This window comes from Sphaeramia orbicularis, chromosome 22, assembly GCF_902148855.1.
Source record: "Sphaeramia orbicularis chromosome 22, fSphaOr1.1, whole genome shotgun sequence".
NCBI lineage: Eukaryota > Metazoa > Chordata > Actinopteri > Kurtiformes > Apogonidae > Sphaeramia > Sphaeramia orbicularis.
The window spans coordinates 21,547,885-21,560,298 of record NC_043978.1 but is presented as its reverse complement, the minus strand read 5'-3'; the positions used below and the strand labels follow the sequence as shown (position 1 = coordinate 21,560,298).

The 12,414-nt window shown below is 37.6% G+C and overlaps 1 protein-coding gene across 3 annotated transcripts in view; it reads left to right on the top strand.

Annotated features, from left to right (window-relative positions):
* Positions 1 to 12,414, top strand: part of asap2a (ArfGAP with SH3 domain, ankyrin repeat and PH domain 2a) — an 89,990-nt gene that overhangs the window by 38,745 nt on the left and 38,831 nt on the right. For all 3 annotated transcript variants that reach the window (XR_003934473.1, XM_030126387.1, XM_030126386.1), the window contains exons 3-4: positions 4,726 to 4,871; positions 7,365 to 7,439. Coding sequence is in view for 2 of the 3 variants with exons in the window: in XM_030126387.1 (XP_029982247.1) it covers positions 4,726 to 4,871; positions 7,365 to 7,439 (221 nt within the window). In the remaining variant the exon portion in view is untranslated. The remainder of the gene's footprint in view (positions 1 to 4,725; positions 4,872 to 7,364; positions 7,440 to 12,414) is intronic.

Here is a 12,414-nt window from a genome sequence, read left to right as displayed (position 1 = left end):
GTTTGAAAGAGTCAGAGAGTGCAGTTTGATTAAAAAAAAAAAAAAAAAAAAAAGAAAAACTTCTTGGCAATAATACAACAGACTCGGTTTGGAGGAAAAAATGTCTCTGCATATGGCTCTAAAAATACAAACAGAAGTTTGAAGGTGGATATATCATTGTGCGGAGCTGCTTCTTTTATCTTCTTATGTTACCGGCAGAATCCATATTATTGAAGGGAAGATGAATAGAGCCATGTAGCGGCAAATTCCTGAGATTAATCTGCTCCATCCTAGAGGAAGATGAGGATGAGATACAGGGAACCTTCCAGCAGGACAGTGATCCAAAACACACTTCAGTGAAGCCTCTCAATTGGTTCCAGAGGAAGAAAATTAAAGTAGAAGAAGATGAAGATCATGATTCACAAGAGGACGTAATCCCACTTTGGCATCGGAGCCATTAGTTTCTTCATGCAGGAAGTAATCTGGCCTTACAGACCTATCATGTCACTTTGTTAGTGTCGTGCCAGCACTGGAGATGAGTCTGGCACTATTCACTCGTCATTGCACTCATCTTGGCCAGTACTGAGTGCAGGATGCAGTGTCCTGGCTGATGTCCTGGCTCCTAAAAGCCCTGGCTTATATAGACGTACATTGAACTTCTCTTGAAAAAAGATAAAGTTAATAATTATTTTTCCTGGCACCACTCCGGTCATATTCATTGTCTGTGGACCTTCTAATGAGTGCTCTGGTCCATTGTTTTTTTCTGTTAATAAGATCTCAAGGCAAATAGGAGGCTTTGTGTGCTGGGTTGGGCTTTGATTGACACGTATATGACCGCTCATTGGTTTCTGGGTCAGAGTTTTGGAGCTGAAGATGTTGTTTTTTTTTCTTTTTCCTTGTAGACATCTTAGCTGTAGTTGTGATTGATAAGCTACACTAACAACAGATAACACAGCCCTTTCTTATACAAATGCTTGAAGCTTTACAGAGTGAGTACACAAGCATTTAGCATTAGCTCACCTATGAGCCCTCACACTCCTGCAGCTCCACGCCTTTTGTCCAAGTATGATCACTTCCATCTGCAAAAAGCTAACATGGTGATGGTCAAACCTCAAACTACTATCTCCAAAACAGCATTTTAGCAACCAGTGGCTGGTGTTGTGGTTTGTCTGTCCGCTAACTCTATGTACAGTTTATGTCCAGCAGACATTTTGATGGACTGTAGATAGATAGATATACTTTATTGATCCCAAACTTGGAAACCGCAGAATTCAATGTTAAAATGACTAAATCCCTGCAAAACAAACCATGGAGACAATTTTGTCTTTGGGAAAACATGCCATTTTCAGCATGCTGTTGCCGTTGTTGTTGTAGTGAGGAAGACTTCCAGGATACTGCAGATGCCAGAATTCCAACTGAAATAGTCACCCGATAGCAGAATTATTCCAGTAGAGAATATCCTGTGAGCCACAATATACAGGAAGTGTCTGGAACCTGTCATGGCAAACTGGCTTATCTATGTATTAAATAAGTTTCAGTTGGTGTGTTCAATGCTGTTCCTATACGCCATTCATGCTATGAAACATAGCTGTAATGTTAAATAATGTTCAGATTTGTATTTATTTTTGTTATGTAGGGGAGTTTGTGAGTCAAGTTCAATGTCATAACCAGAATTTCAGGTGAAGTGGTCAATTTATATCTAAATTAAAATGTTGCTGTGTGGATATTTATTTATTTAATTTGCTGTGTAAGTCTCAGCAGTGAATGATGTAGACCTAATGAATGGGCTGTATTGGAAGCACACCAACTTCAGAGTAGATTTACACAACAGCTCACTGACATCCACTTAAATGTAACAGATACAATAGACTGTAAATATCTTTAGTATCACTGTTTTTCTTGTGGTTTTAAAAGGTCTATAAGAGATAATTTAAGAGAGTTTGACTGAAAACTCACACAACTGGCCCCTGAAATACTTTCAGGCCAACATTGCATTTCACTGCTCTACAAGTAAAATGCCTCCACATTAAAAGTAGAAAAACAAGACTGAGTCACTAATAAATAAAAATTAATTAAATAAAATTTTTTTGGTTGGCTGTAGTTTCTGATACAGCCTTGGGTCAAAATATGAAATTGTGGGAATTCATGAGAGAATGGGTTTTACTCTAAAGGAATGTTTGTCTCGGAGCTACCAGATCACATTTAGAACACTGTCTGTACATGACAATACACTGAGATTACAGGTTCCACCTACTGGAATGTTTGTAAATGTAAGGTATAAATATACATAAGCCAATATATATGTGTAATAACATTTCATCACTCATTGAAAATATCACCTAACCAGTACTCTTGTCATTTGTTTTCCAATTCATCTTATTAAAGTATGTAAGACTTAACACATTTAATATGAGGCAGATCATTTCTAACAGTTTACAGATTAGTGTTATCAGACATGTTTACAATATAAACTATTGTCAAAGTCACTGCTGTCCTTTTGTCTCGTACTTTCTCTGCCATGTTGCTTCAGATCTGAACTTGTCATGCAGCCTTTAGAGGCTCTCAACCATAGCCTGCATGTGTGATGAGTTTAGGTCATGTTACAACAAATATGCATGTACTGCCTCAGCAGCCCAGGGGGGTTTGGGCTGTTTGTCGGTGCTGAATAGCGCAGCTCAGAGCTCTCATGTGCCACTTCAAAAACAACAGAAGGCCACCGCCCTGTTGGCTCCCAGCCTGACCGAGCCACCGCCAAACAGCTGGAGCTGATGTGTAAACAGTAGGTGGTAGATGTGAGGGACATATGACTGTGATTAAAGTCTCATATCTTCACACGTTTTACTACTTTGAAGCAGGAGATTTAATAAACAACAAAGACTTGGAATAAAATATTCATTGTAGATATTCAGGCTCCAACTGCAATCTGTTATCGTCTGTACTTTATACAAGGAGTTCAGCCCTGCGATTTAGCCATTTGTACGCCCGTTCTCATAATGGCCCTTTTGTAAAGCTTCCTGTAAATTAGATTTGTCTGATGTGAGGAGGTCTGCAGGTAGTGACTCAGAGGCTTTTAGCTTTCCACTTTTAATAACATGATGGATATCTCTGCAGCTTATCCAGCTACGTCTATAAATCCAGCCACATCTATGAACCTGTGTCTCGCTGTCTTTTTATCTCTGTGTTCATATTATTAAAAGCTGAGTCATGATGTGGCAGCAGGTGTCTTTTAGTTTGTCTTTGAGTTTAACCCTCCCCACCTCGTTGCTCGACTCATTCCCCATTGTGCCGTCACGTTTCTCTCTGCGAGCATCGTCATAGCAACAGTCCCCGAAGCCTCATCCCTCACGCCAGTACTGTCCCGGTGGCATCAGCTGTTATCATTTGCCCACTCTGCCATGAAGTGTATCAAGTGGGATCATTTAGGCCTAACCCCGCGATAGCTTAGATACGGTGTAAGACTTCGGTCATAGCTCGTTTAGGGGTTTCCCCCTAGATTACATCTTGATTGACAGTTGGTGTGTATTTCTTTTCTTCTTCCTGTCCTCCCCGTCCTTCCTGTCCATCTGAGTGAAAGGAAAGGCAGAAATGGAAACTTTAACTGTGGTTCTTCCTTTAACTTCTCGTTTTCTCCCTTTGGGTGGTGTTATAATCTCTGTTGCAGGCAGTAAAACAATTAAAGCAGCGATCAAAGTAGTGTTAAATCCTTATTGGTTTCTTAGAAGATGATATTGCCATGCAGCCTTAATCACAGCTTGGCCCCAAAAAAGTCCCACACTGTAAAGTTTTGTTAGACTGCATTTAGCTTTGATTATGATTCTATCCACAAAACATTTAATCTTTGTTCTGATTAAAATTTCTTCCTTGTGCATGATGGTTCATCACTAACAAATAATGTGTTGACCAATTAACCCAATTTTTGTAGTTTCAACATTTTCTTGGTCGTTTTCTGTGCTCTGTTATATATTCTACACGTCTTCGGGATACATGTTATAACATGGTTAAGAAATGAAAAGTAATTCACAGCATCTGTTGGGATTGAATAACTTGCTGCAACATATTAATCACAGCAGTAATGGTCCAATGGAAGGATCTGAGCTGTTTGCTTAGTTAAATCCGGATGAGAGCCTTTCTTTTCTTTTGGTCAGGATAAGAACATTAAGATGTGATTTGTTTTTGTTTTCATCATTCAGGCCTAACCCCATCCATTTCACTTAAAACTACTCACAAACTGGTCTTTTTCACCTCCATATTTATATACCCCAAAATATTAAAAATGAAATAAAAATATTTATGCCTCGTATTATGTTTTCCCTCAGTGATTACCTTTGTATTATTATTGTCCCAGATCTGTAGAGGTATTTTTCATCTGTGTTTTTTGTAGGCAGAACATCTTGATAGACACCAAATCTGTTAACAAAATGAGATTTGTGAGGATTCAGCCCAATAGAGGACTGATCATTTCGTATATTCACCTTTCAATAATTAATTACAACAAGACTTTGGGATGTAGGAGGATAATACTGGAATCAGACGAGTCAGTGTTGAGTAGTAGTTATGGACTGTACCAACCAATATCCTGGAGAAAACACTGACACACAAGAATTGATCAGCTTGAAAGTCTTTGTTCAGCGAAAGACTGTCATTCATTATTAATACCCAGTGATTGATTTTTGACTTTTAATGATCAGTGTGGAAGACTTTGGTTTGACACCTGTCAATGCTGACCCACCTGTTTGTGTTTTCCAGCCCATGTAGAGAATGAGGAGCAGTACACTCAGGCCCTGGAGAAGTTTGGAGAAAACTGCGTGTACAGAGATGATCCTGATCTGGGTTCAGCCTTCCTCAAGTTCTCCGTCTTCACCAAGGAGCTCACTGCACTCTTCAAAAACCTGGTAAGTGCGCTCTATGAGTGGGTCGGAGTGGATGGAGGTAGGAGGGGTAAAACCCTCGGGGACATAGAAAGATTTCCATCCTGTTCCTAATTGTCTCTATCCCCTTGAGTCCCTGTGTGTGTTCTATAACACACACTGAGAATTTAAAGCCCTCAGGAGGAGGCTCTAGTTTTCCATTGAAACGGCCAAAGAGCCACTGCAACACCAAGCATCGGCTGGATCTAATTCAGCCTGATCCAGCTCTATTAAAGTCAGGTTTTGAAGCCAAAGCTTTATTAGAAAAATTTCACACCACTATGGGAGGTCAGTTTCTCTCCGTGGACATTGTATCAGCTTAATCTGAGATTTTGTATTTGTGTAATCTAAACCCCCTATATTAAAGAAATATGAGCAACCGTCTGACCTGGATGTGAAGATGTAATCTCTTAAGGCTCCAAAAAGCTCCTGCTTCTTAGATTACTAGCGCTGCAAAATGCACAGGGGGAGGCCTGAGGTCTGTGCAAAAAGGGGAATTACTTGGACTGGATGGTTTTAAATCACTTTAGGCTACTGATGCAACATTACTAGTTTTGCTTTTACAGATGTTTAAATTTAATTTCTCGGTGATCTCTGCCCTCAACAGATTTAAGGTGGTGGAAGAGGAGACTATGAGACTGTAAAGGCTACACAGCAGAAATCACTGGGGCACATTCTGATACCCAAGATAATAAAATCAGAAAATCTGATGAGGAAATAAATGCTTTACAGTATTCATGATACATAGCATTTTGTTAAATCTAGTGCTGGCCGAAAATGTTATGATAGAAAATGTTCATGTAATGTTGATATTTATTATGATAAATGCTAAATCATTATTACCGTACTTTCCGGACTATACGCCACACCTGACTATAAGCCGCACCCACCCTGTTGCTAACGTCTCACCATCAATTCATTGATGCCAAGCTTACGTGCAGCAGCTCTATTTCCTTCTTTGTCAGCCGGATCAATTGTTAGCCCAGAAAACATAAATTAGCCGCATCATTTTAGAGCTGCGGGTTCACAGTGTGTGGAAAAAAATAGTGGCTTATAGACCGGAAAGTACGGTACTTTTAAAGGCTCGGAAAGTTTTAAGGCTGATTTTTGAGTCTGATTGCATGTTCAAGATGTTGGATGGTTATTTGCGGCTTAAAATGATTTGTAAAAGACTTAACAAGGGGAAATTTGGCATAGACGATATGGAAGCACAAATGTGATTTCATGATTTAGTGGCTCTTTTCATCATTTTCTTTATTTTGATTTGAATAAATCAAAAATAATTAGTGCATCAAGATGAACATTACGTAAAAGTTATCTGCATTTTAAACTATTCTTTATGGCCAGAAATGACAAATGTAAAATATATCTACATGTTACATACATACATGCTACATTTAGAGTCAACTATTTATATAGCGATAGCAGTAACTGTTTTTCAATCCACAAGCCCTCGCTGAAGCCATCCCCAAAAAACTGTCAAGATAGACATAATGATAGAAAAAAAAAGTACCTATTTCCAAACATGTTTTGACCCACAGGTCTTAAAAATGGTATAAATCCATTTGTCACATTATTTATGGAGCTCCAACATGACTTAAGACAAGCCTTTTCACCCACCGCACTCCATAATAGTGGCAAAACTAGTTAAATTTGATTATTTCTTTCTAATCAATATTTGGATTTTAACCATCACTTCTCAGTAAACTGCCTCCAGTCTTTTAGTCCCTGTATCGTTAAGACACATTCAAATACACCTTGTAAAATCAGAAATGTGTGCTAGAATGACCAGGACAGTCAATCGAAATGTCATAGTGTAAATATGTTTTTCATCTCTCATTCCTTTTTTGTTTTAAATAATCAGATGCTAAAATCATAATATTACACTTCTGTACAAAATTCCCTAAAATCTTCTCAAATTTTCACCAACAAAGTCTGCAATATCCTTGTAAAACAGGACCCAAGTAGTTGTAAGTTGATTTACAGCAGCATACCTAATATTTATGTATTTTGGCTGAGGGGTTTCCTGCTTGGCCAGTGTGATAATAGCCTAATTAGAGCTAAAAAGTGCAAATGTTTTTATATTGACTTACAGAGCATCTTCTTAGAACATTAGTGCCTTTGGATAAATGTTAGTGATGACCCCACTTATACACAATTTATTAGTGTTTTAGTGATTGGAATTTTTTATTATTCTTTTGTTTTTAACTTTGTTTGACCCAGTTTAGCCTCTCGTCTCCCAAGACTAAAGTCATGAAAATTCCCATGCTTTGGTTAAGGTTAGAACCCTTCTCTTCCCCCCCTACCAGTTATCATTTTGGACACGCTGCCCACATGCACAGACCACACAAACAACACACGCTAAAGGGATTACACCTTAGCCGGGTCACTCACCTTAGAGTTTCAACCTCCTGCAGCTTTAAATCCTCTGATGTAACCTTTCAACTCTTATCTGTGTCTCTCCTCACCTTCCTCCAGTTCCAAAACATGAACAACATCATCACCTTTCCTCTGGACAGCCTGCTGAAAGGAGACCTGAAAGGAGTCAAAGGGGTAAGAGGCCAAAGCACTGTGTTCTGGTGTTTCTCTACAACAGAATAGTAGATGTCAGTGGCTGGTGCACTGAATCATCATCGGCCTTAAAAATGCAGCAAGAAAAAGAAATGCAAGTGCTGATTCATCTGAGTGACATTACAAGATCAGTCCTGCAAGTATGTACTATTCAGCATGTGGGCTATGAGCCACTGAACCAGTTTGACGTGTTTTTTGCCATCCTTGTGATTTTAATCCACCTCTTTTACTTTCTGCCGTTTCCATTAAAAGTGACATAAACTGCATAGATTCCCAGAATACACCTGGTTTGACCTAATTTATGGATCTCAAAATGAACGTTGCAAACCAAGGCCTTCAGTCTTTACGATCGATGTTTAGAGGAAACACAGAATCACTCAAATGTGCACTGAATATTTAACATTTCTGCAATCACTCAAGAGGATGTATGGAACACAGCTAGCGTTTGGTCTGTAATTATTCAGGGTAATGTATGTTTTTATGGAGCATTAAAGAGGCAATTTGTAAGATTAAGATTCAATTCGATCTATCAAGAGACGAGGCACCATCTTAAAATGAAGTTGTGGTGATGGAAGATTACAGCAACAAACAGCAAATTTATTAACGCATAAAAAAACATATTAACACTGTCAGTGACATTATACAGTTAGTTCCAACCATAGGCTATTACTTATCAGTGCAGTTATATTCATATGCAGGTTAATATCAGATTTGCTGCAAAAGGGTTTGAAAGCCTGTGCAACAGTTTTTTTTTTTTACTTCGCAAAAAATTGGTAGAAACTTCATGAAGGGCCACAGAGGAGGGGTCCCGCTACAACAGGTGCTGTGTGTACAGACATTTAAATAAATGATGAATACAGAGGATTTCCAAATATTATGTACAATGGGATGAATGTATTAGATATAGGCAGAGTGATGAGCAGCATTTAAGCTACTTTATTCACCACAGCTGCCTCCTCTACTGGAAAGTATCTCTTGTTTTGCTTCTGTTTCTCTCACTTGTTGTCTTTACTGTCTGATGTGGATTCTTGACAGCAGCAGGTGGTGTTTTTTGCTTTCACTGTTCAGACTCCATCCTTCAATATGACTGACAAGAGGTTAGAATCCACCCTCTGAACAGCACTGCTTCTTCTTACCTTGTTGGACTGAGAGCAGCTGGCACCCTCTGTTATCATTCAGGAACAATGGAAGTGGAAAAGTTCTCTTGGTTGTTTTAGCTGTTACATGGGCATGAATGAGTACAGGATGCTGTGACTGCATTTGCAAAATAGTGTCAGAAGAGAAGTGTCTTTTTGCATGTCTTGGTGTAACTGTGATGAAATCCCCGCAGAAGAAAATTACACCTAAAAAGACAAACCTTTTCATATTGCGGCTTGGAAGTTGTAGATAGCGATAACGCAGAAATAGCAGAGGGTAGAATAACAATGGTTTTGCCACTGTGAAATATTCACCCTTATTCTAGACGAGCACCTCCAGTGAGATAGACAAGTTTGCACGAAGTAGGATATCTCTACAACTTCAGCTGGAGAGAGAACCTACTTCTTCAGATTGTGATTTTTTTTTTTTTAGAGTTGCAGGAGGTGGAAATATGGGGGAGAAACATGGGAAAACATATCTTCTGCCTGCAGCTCACTCATCTGTCTTCAATAAGTGACTAAACATAAAGACAGATTGTTTCATATCGCTGTGGAAAAATTAAGTCAGTATATCCCAATATGCTGAAAGGTAATTATTGAATCTATGCTTAATGATGCCAATAATGTATCACATAAGTTTTTTTTTTTTTTTAAATCATTTTTATATATTGGTATTTTAGCAAGTTTTAATTACAAACAACATAACAACAAACTAGTCCCCACCCCAGTACAGCTCCAACAGAGAACAAACATTCTTGCATACAAAAAAAGCAAAGAAATGTATACATTGGACATATTCACATTCAGTTGTCAGATATAAAGTATTAGGAAAAAAATGAGGGGCGGGGGTTATAATAAAAAAGCTAAACTGATGGATATGATTAGATTAAAATAACACAAAGGAAACAATAGATAAATCAATAAGTCATATGGGCCATGAAAGGTTATGTGAGATCATGCTAGTCCATCTTGTAGCTGGTTTTCAGTATAGTCAATAGACAGTTGCCAGACAATGAAAAATTTCTGTTTTAAATGAATATTATTACATATTACCCCTTTAGGGCAAACAAGTGAACAGGATTTTGGGCTCAGTTGTCGTAATAATGAAATGAATGGAGAAGGATCTTGGAACTTGGAATTAGTTCACAAATGTTAAACATGATCAAAACACAAGCAGTCATGTGAGATTAATGACATTTTTTACATTTATAAAACAGACTGATACAGTAGCTAACAGTGTTCAGCAGGAACTGTCGCGACGCTGCAAAATTCAGTTTAAACTCCCCATTTTTCTCGGTTATTTGTGAAAAATTGCAAAAAAAAAAAAAATAGCTCTACATCCCTGCGGTGGGTTTAATGATGCGGGCTGTTAGTTATTCAGTCGGTCATGTGCGTCCACCAGACAGACACTCTGGACCAGTCTTTGCCTCCACTTTAATGTAATCAACCCTCATTACTGTCTGCCGTGGTCTGTGACCTTTCACCGCCGAGGCACATGATTGGCTGTGGTCGCCACCAAGGTATGATGTGATTAAGTTGGGTCTCTAATGAGGCTGGTTGCCATAGAAACACCTGTTGTCCCCATGACCCTTCTTGACTAGACCTCTGAACCGCTGCTCTCTGTTTGTCTTTTTTTGATTGCTCTTTTCGAAGCCTCTCGAATGAAACGTTTCTGTTTTAGCGTCTGTCAGCTTTGGTACCTCATTATTCCCTCTCGGTGTCATCGTCTGTTTCTTTGCCGCTTTCCGTCTCTCGTCTTCTTCGCTTCCTCACTCTGTCACATCTTTAATACCTACACACTTATTGCTCATTAGCTCATGGATGATTCTCATTACCCCGATGACATGGGGCTAATGAGCTGTTCGGTGTTTTATACCCCCAGACACACACATTCACACCCACACATACACCCATGAATGAAATGTCGCTGTTAGTGTAATGTCAGAAAAGCTCAAAATTAAGAAATGGAGCAAGGAGGGATGTGGGACAGTGAAGAAATAATGGGTTGGTCCATGAACACCCTGCTTTCCAACCTGCTGCTTTAGTGTCACATCATCGTCATCATCATCATCATCATCGTCATCTTCCTTCTGTTATTATCTTCTGCTCATCTTCTCTCCTAACGGAAGCACCTGTTAGAAATACTGAGAAGCACACAAAGAAAAAAAGAAGAATTTATCAAAGGCTGTCCATCAGACGATTAATTATATTTTCGATTAACTGAGTAATTGTGTGGTCTGTAAAATATTACAAAAAGTACTTCTCAAAGCCCAGCACGATTTCCTCAAATGTCTTGTTAATCACAATCTACAGTTATTCACATTACTGTCACAGAGGAGGAAACCAGAAAATATTCACATTCACTGATAGGGGTGTACGAAAATATCGGTTCTGCAATACATCGCGATATATCATTTCACAATACTGTATCAATATTAAAAAGTACTGTATCAATATTTTTAGGTATTTATTCAAATGTAGAGGATCATTTTTGTTTTTCTTTTTTCTGTATATTTTATGTATTATTATTTAACACTCTTTGTTGGGATTGCACAAAAATGAGTTGAACAGGATCTTAAACTGTAATGTCTGTAAAACATAATTTAAGTTTTAACACAGGAACATTTTGCGATACAGCATTAGATCCTATTCTGATCAAATAAAAATGTGTTTAGTATTTGTGCATATTTCTGGTATAATTCCATTCTTCCAGGAAATAATCTTTAAAAAAGAAACAAAACCAATAAAAAATTGCCTTTTTAACAGTATTGTGATATATCGTGATATATCGTATCGTGATCCTGTATTGTCATTTGTATCGTATCGCCAGATTCTTGCTAATACACACCCCTGTTCACTGATATGGAAACTGAAATGACTCAAACAGATTACTAATTGTCAACATAGGCATCGATTACTTTAGTAGTTCATAAGTAAGACACCTGTATAATCATTTGTTAAAAAAAATTTACCTATTAATGACACAATTTTTGGTGATTTATTCTAGTTTTTGTGATTTTATTTCATCTTTAAACCTGAGGATAGTAATACTGTATATCTAAAAGTAAATAGGCAAAGAAATTTATTTCGATTTTAATGCTTTTGATTTTTTCTTAGGATCTTTTCATCTTTGAACACATTGTATTAAAGGCAAGAACATAAATTATAACATTTCTATGCAGAGGCATCTATATTTTGAGTTGTTTGGCATAAAAAATTATTGGTAATAACACTTGATTTCACCTCTCTGTCTTATATATAAATTATAAACAAAGTTATTATTGAAACTTGAAGGTTAACAGTGTCTTGGTGGCTTTCATCCATGGTAATAACTCGCTCATGAGTTCTTCAACGCCCCCCTCACACTGAAAAATACTATGGTTAGATTACAAATGGAGCCATTCAGATCAATAAACACCTGCTCTCAAACTTGCACTCCAACACAAACACTAATGTATGAAAGAGAATTGTGACCACCCTGAATAATATATATTAATAAATGGAAAGAACAAAGTAACAATCAAGATTACCAGCTGAACAGCCCATAAGACTTAAAAAGCTACTGGCTACACTAAAGTAAAATTATATAATTACAGAGATAGTTATATAGTAATAAAATTATATAATAAATAAGACACACTAATTAACTAATTTTAATGCAAGTTACAGACTGTTACTTTGCTACTTACCCTTCTTTATGAGGTAATTCTTGAAAAAATGTGACTTTTTTTTCTCAAAATATTGCAACTTTTTCTGGCAATAAACCAAATATTTTTCCTCAAACAATTGTAACCTTATTTTTGTCATATAATGCCTTTTTA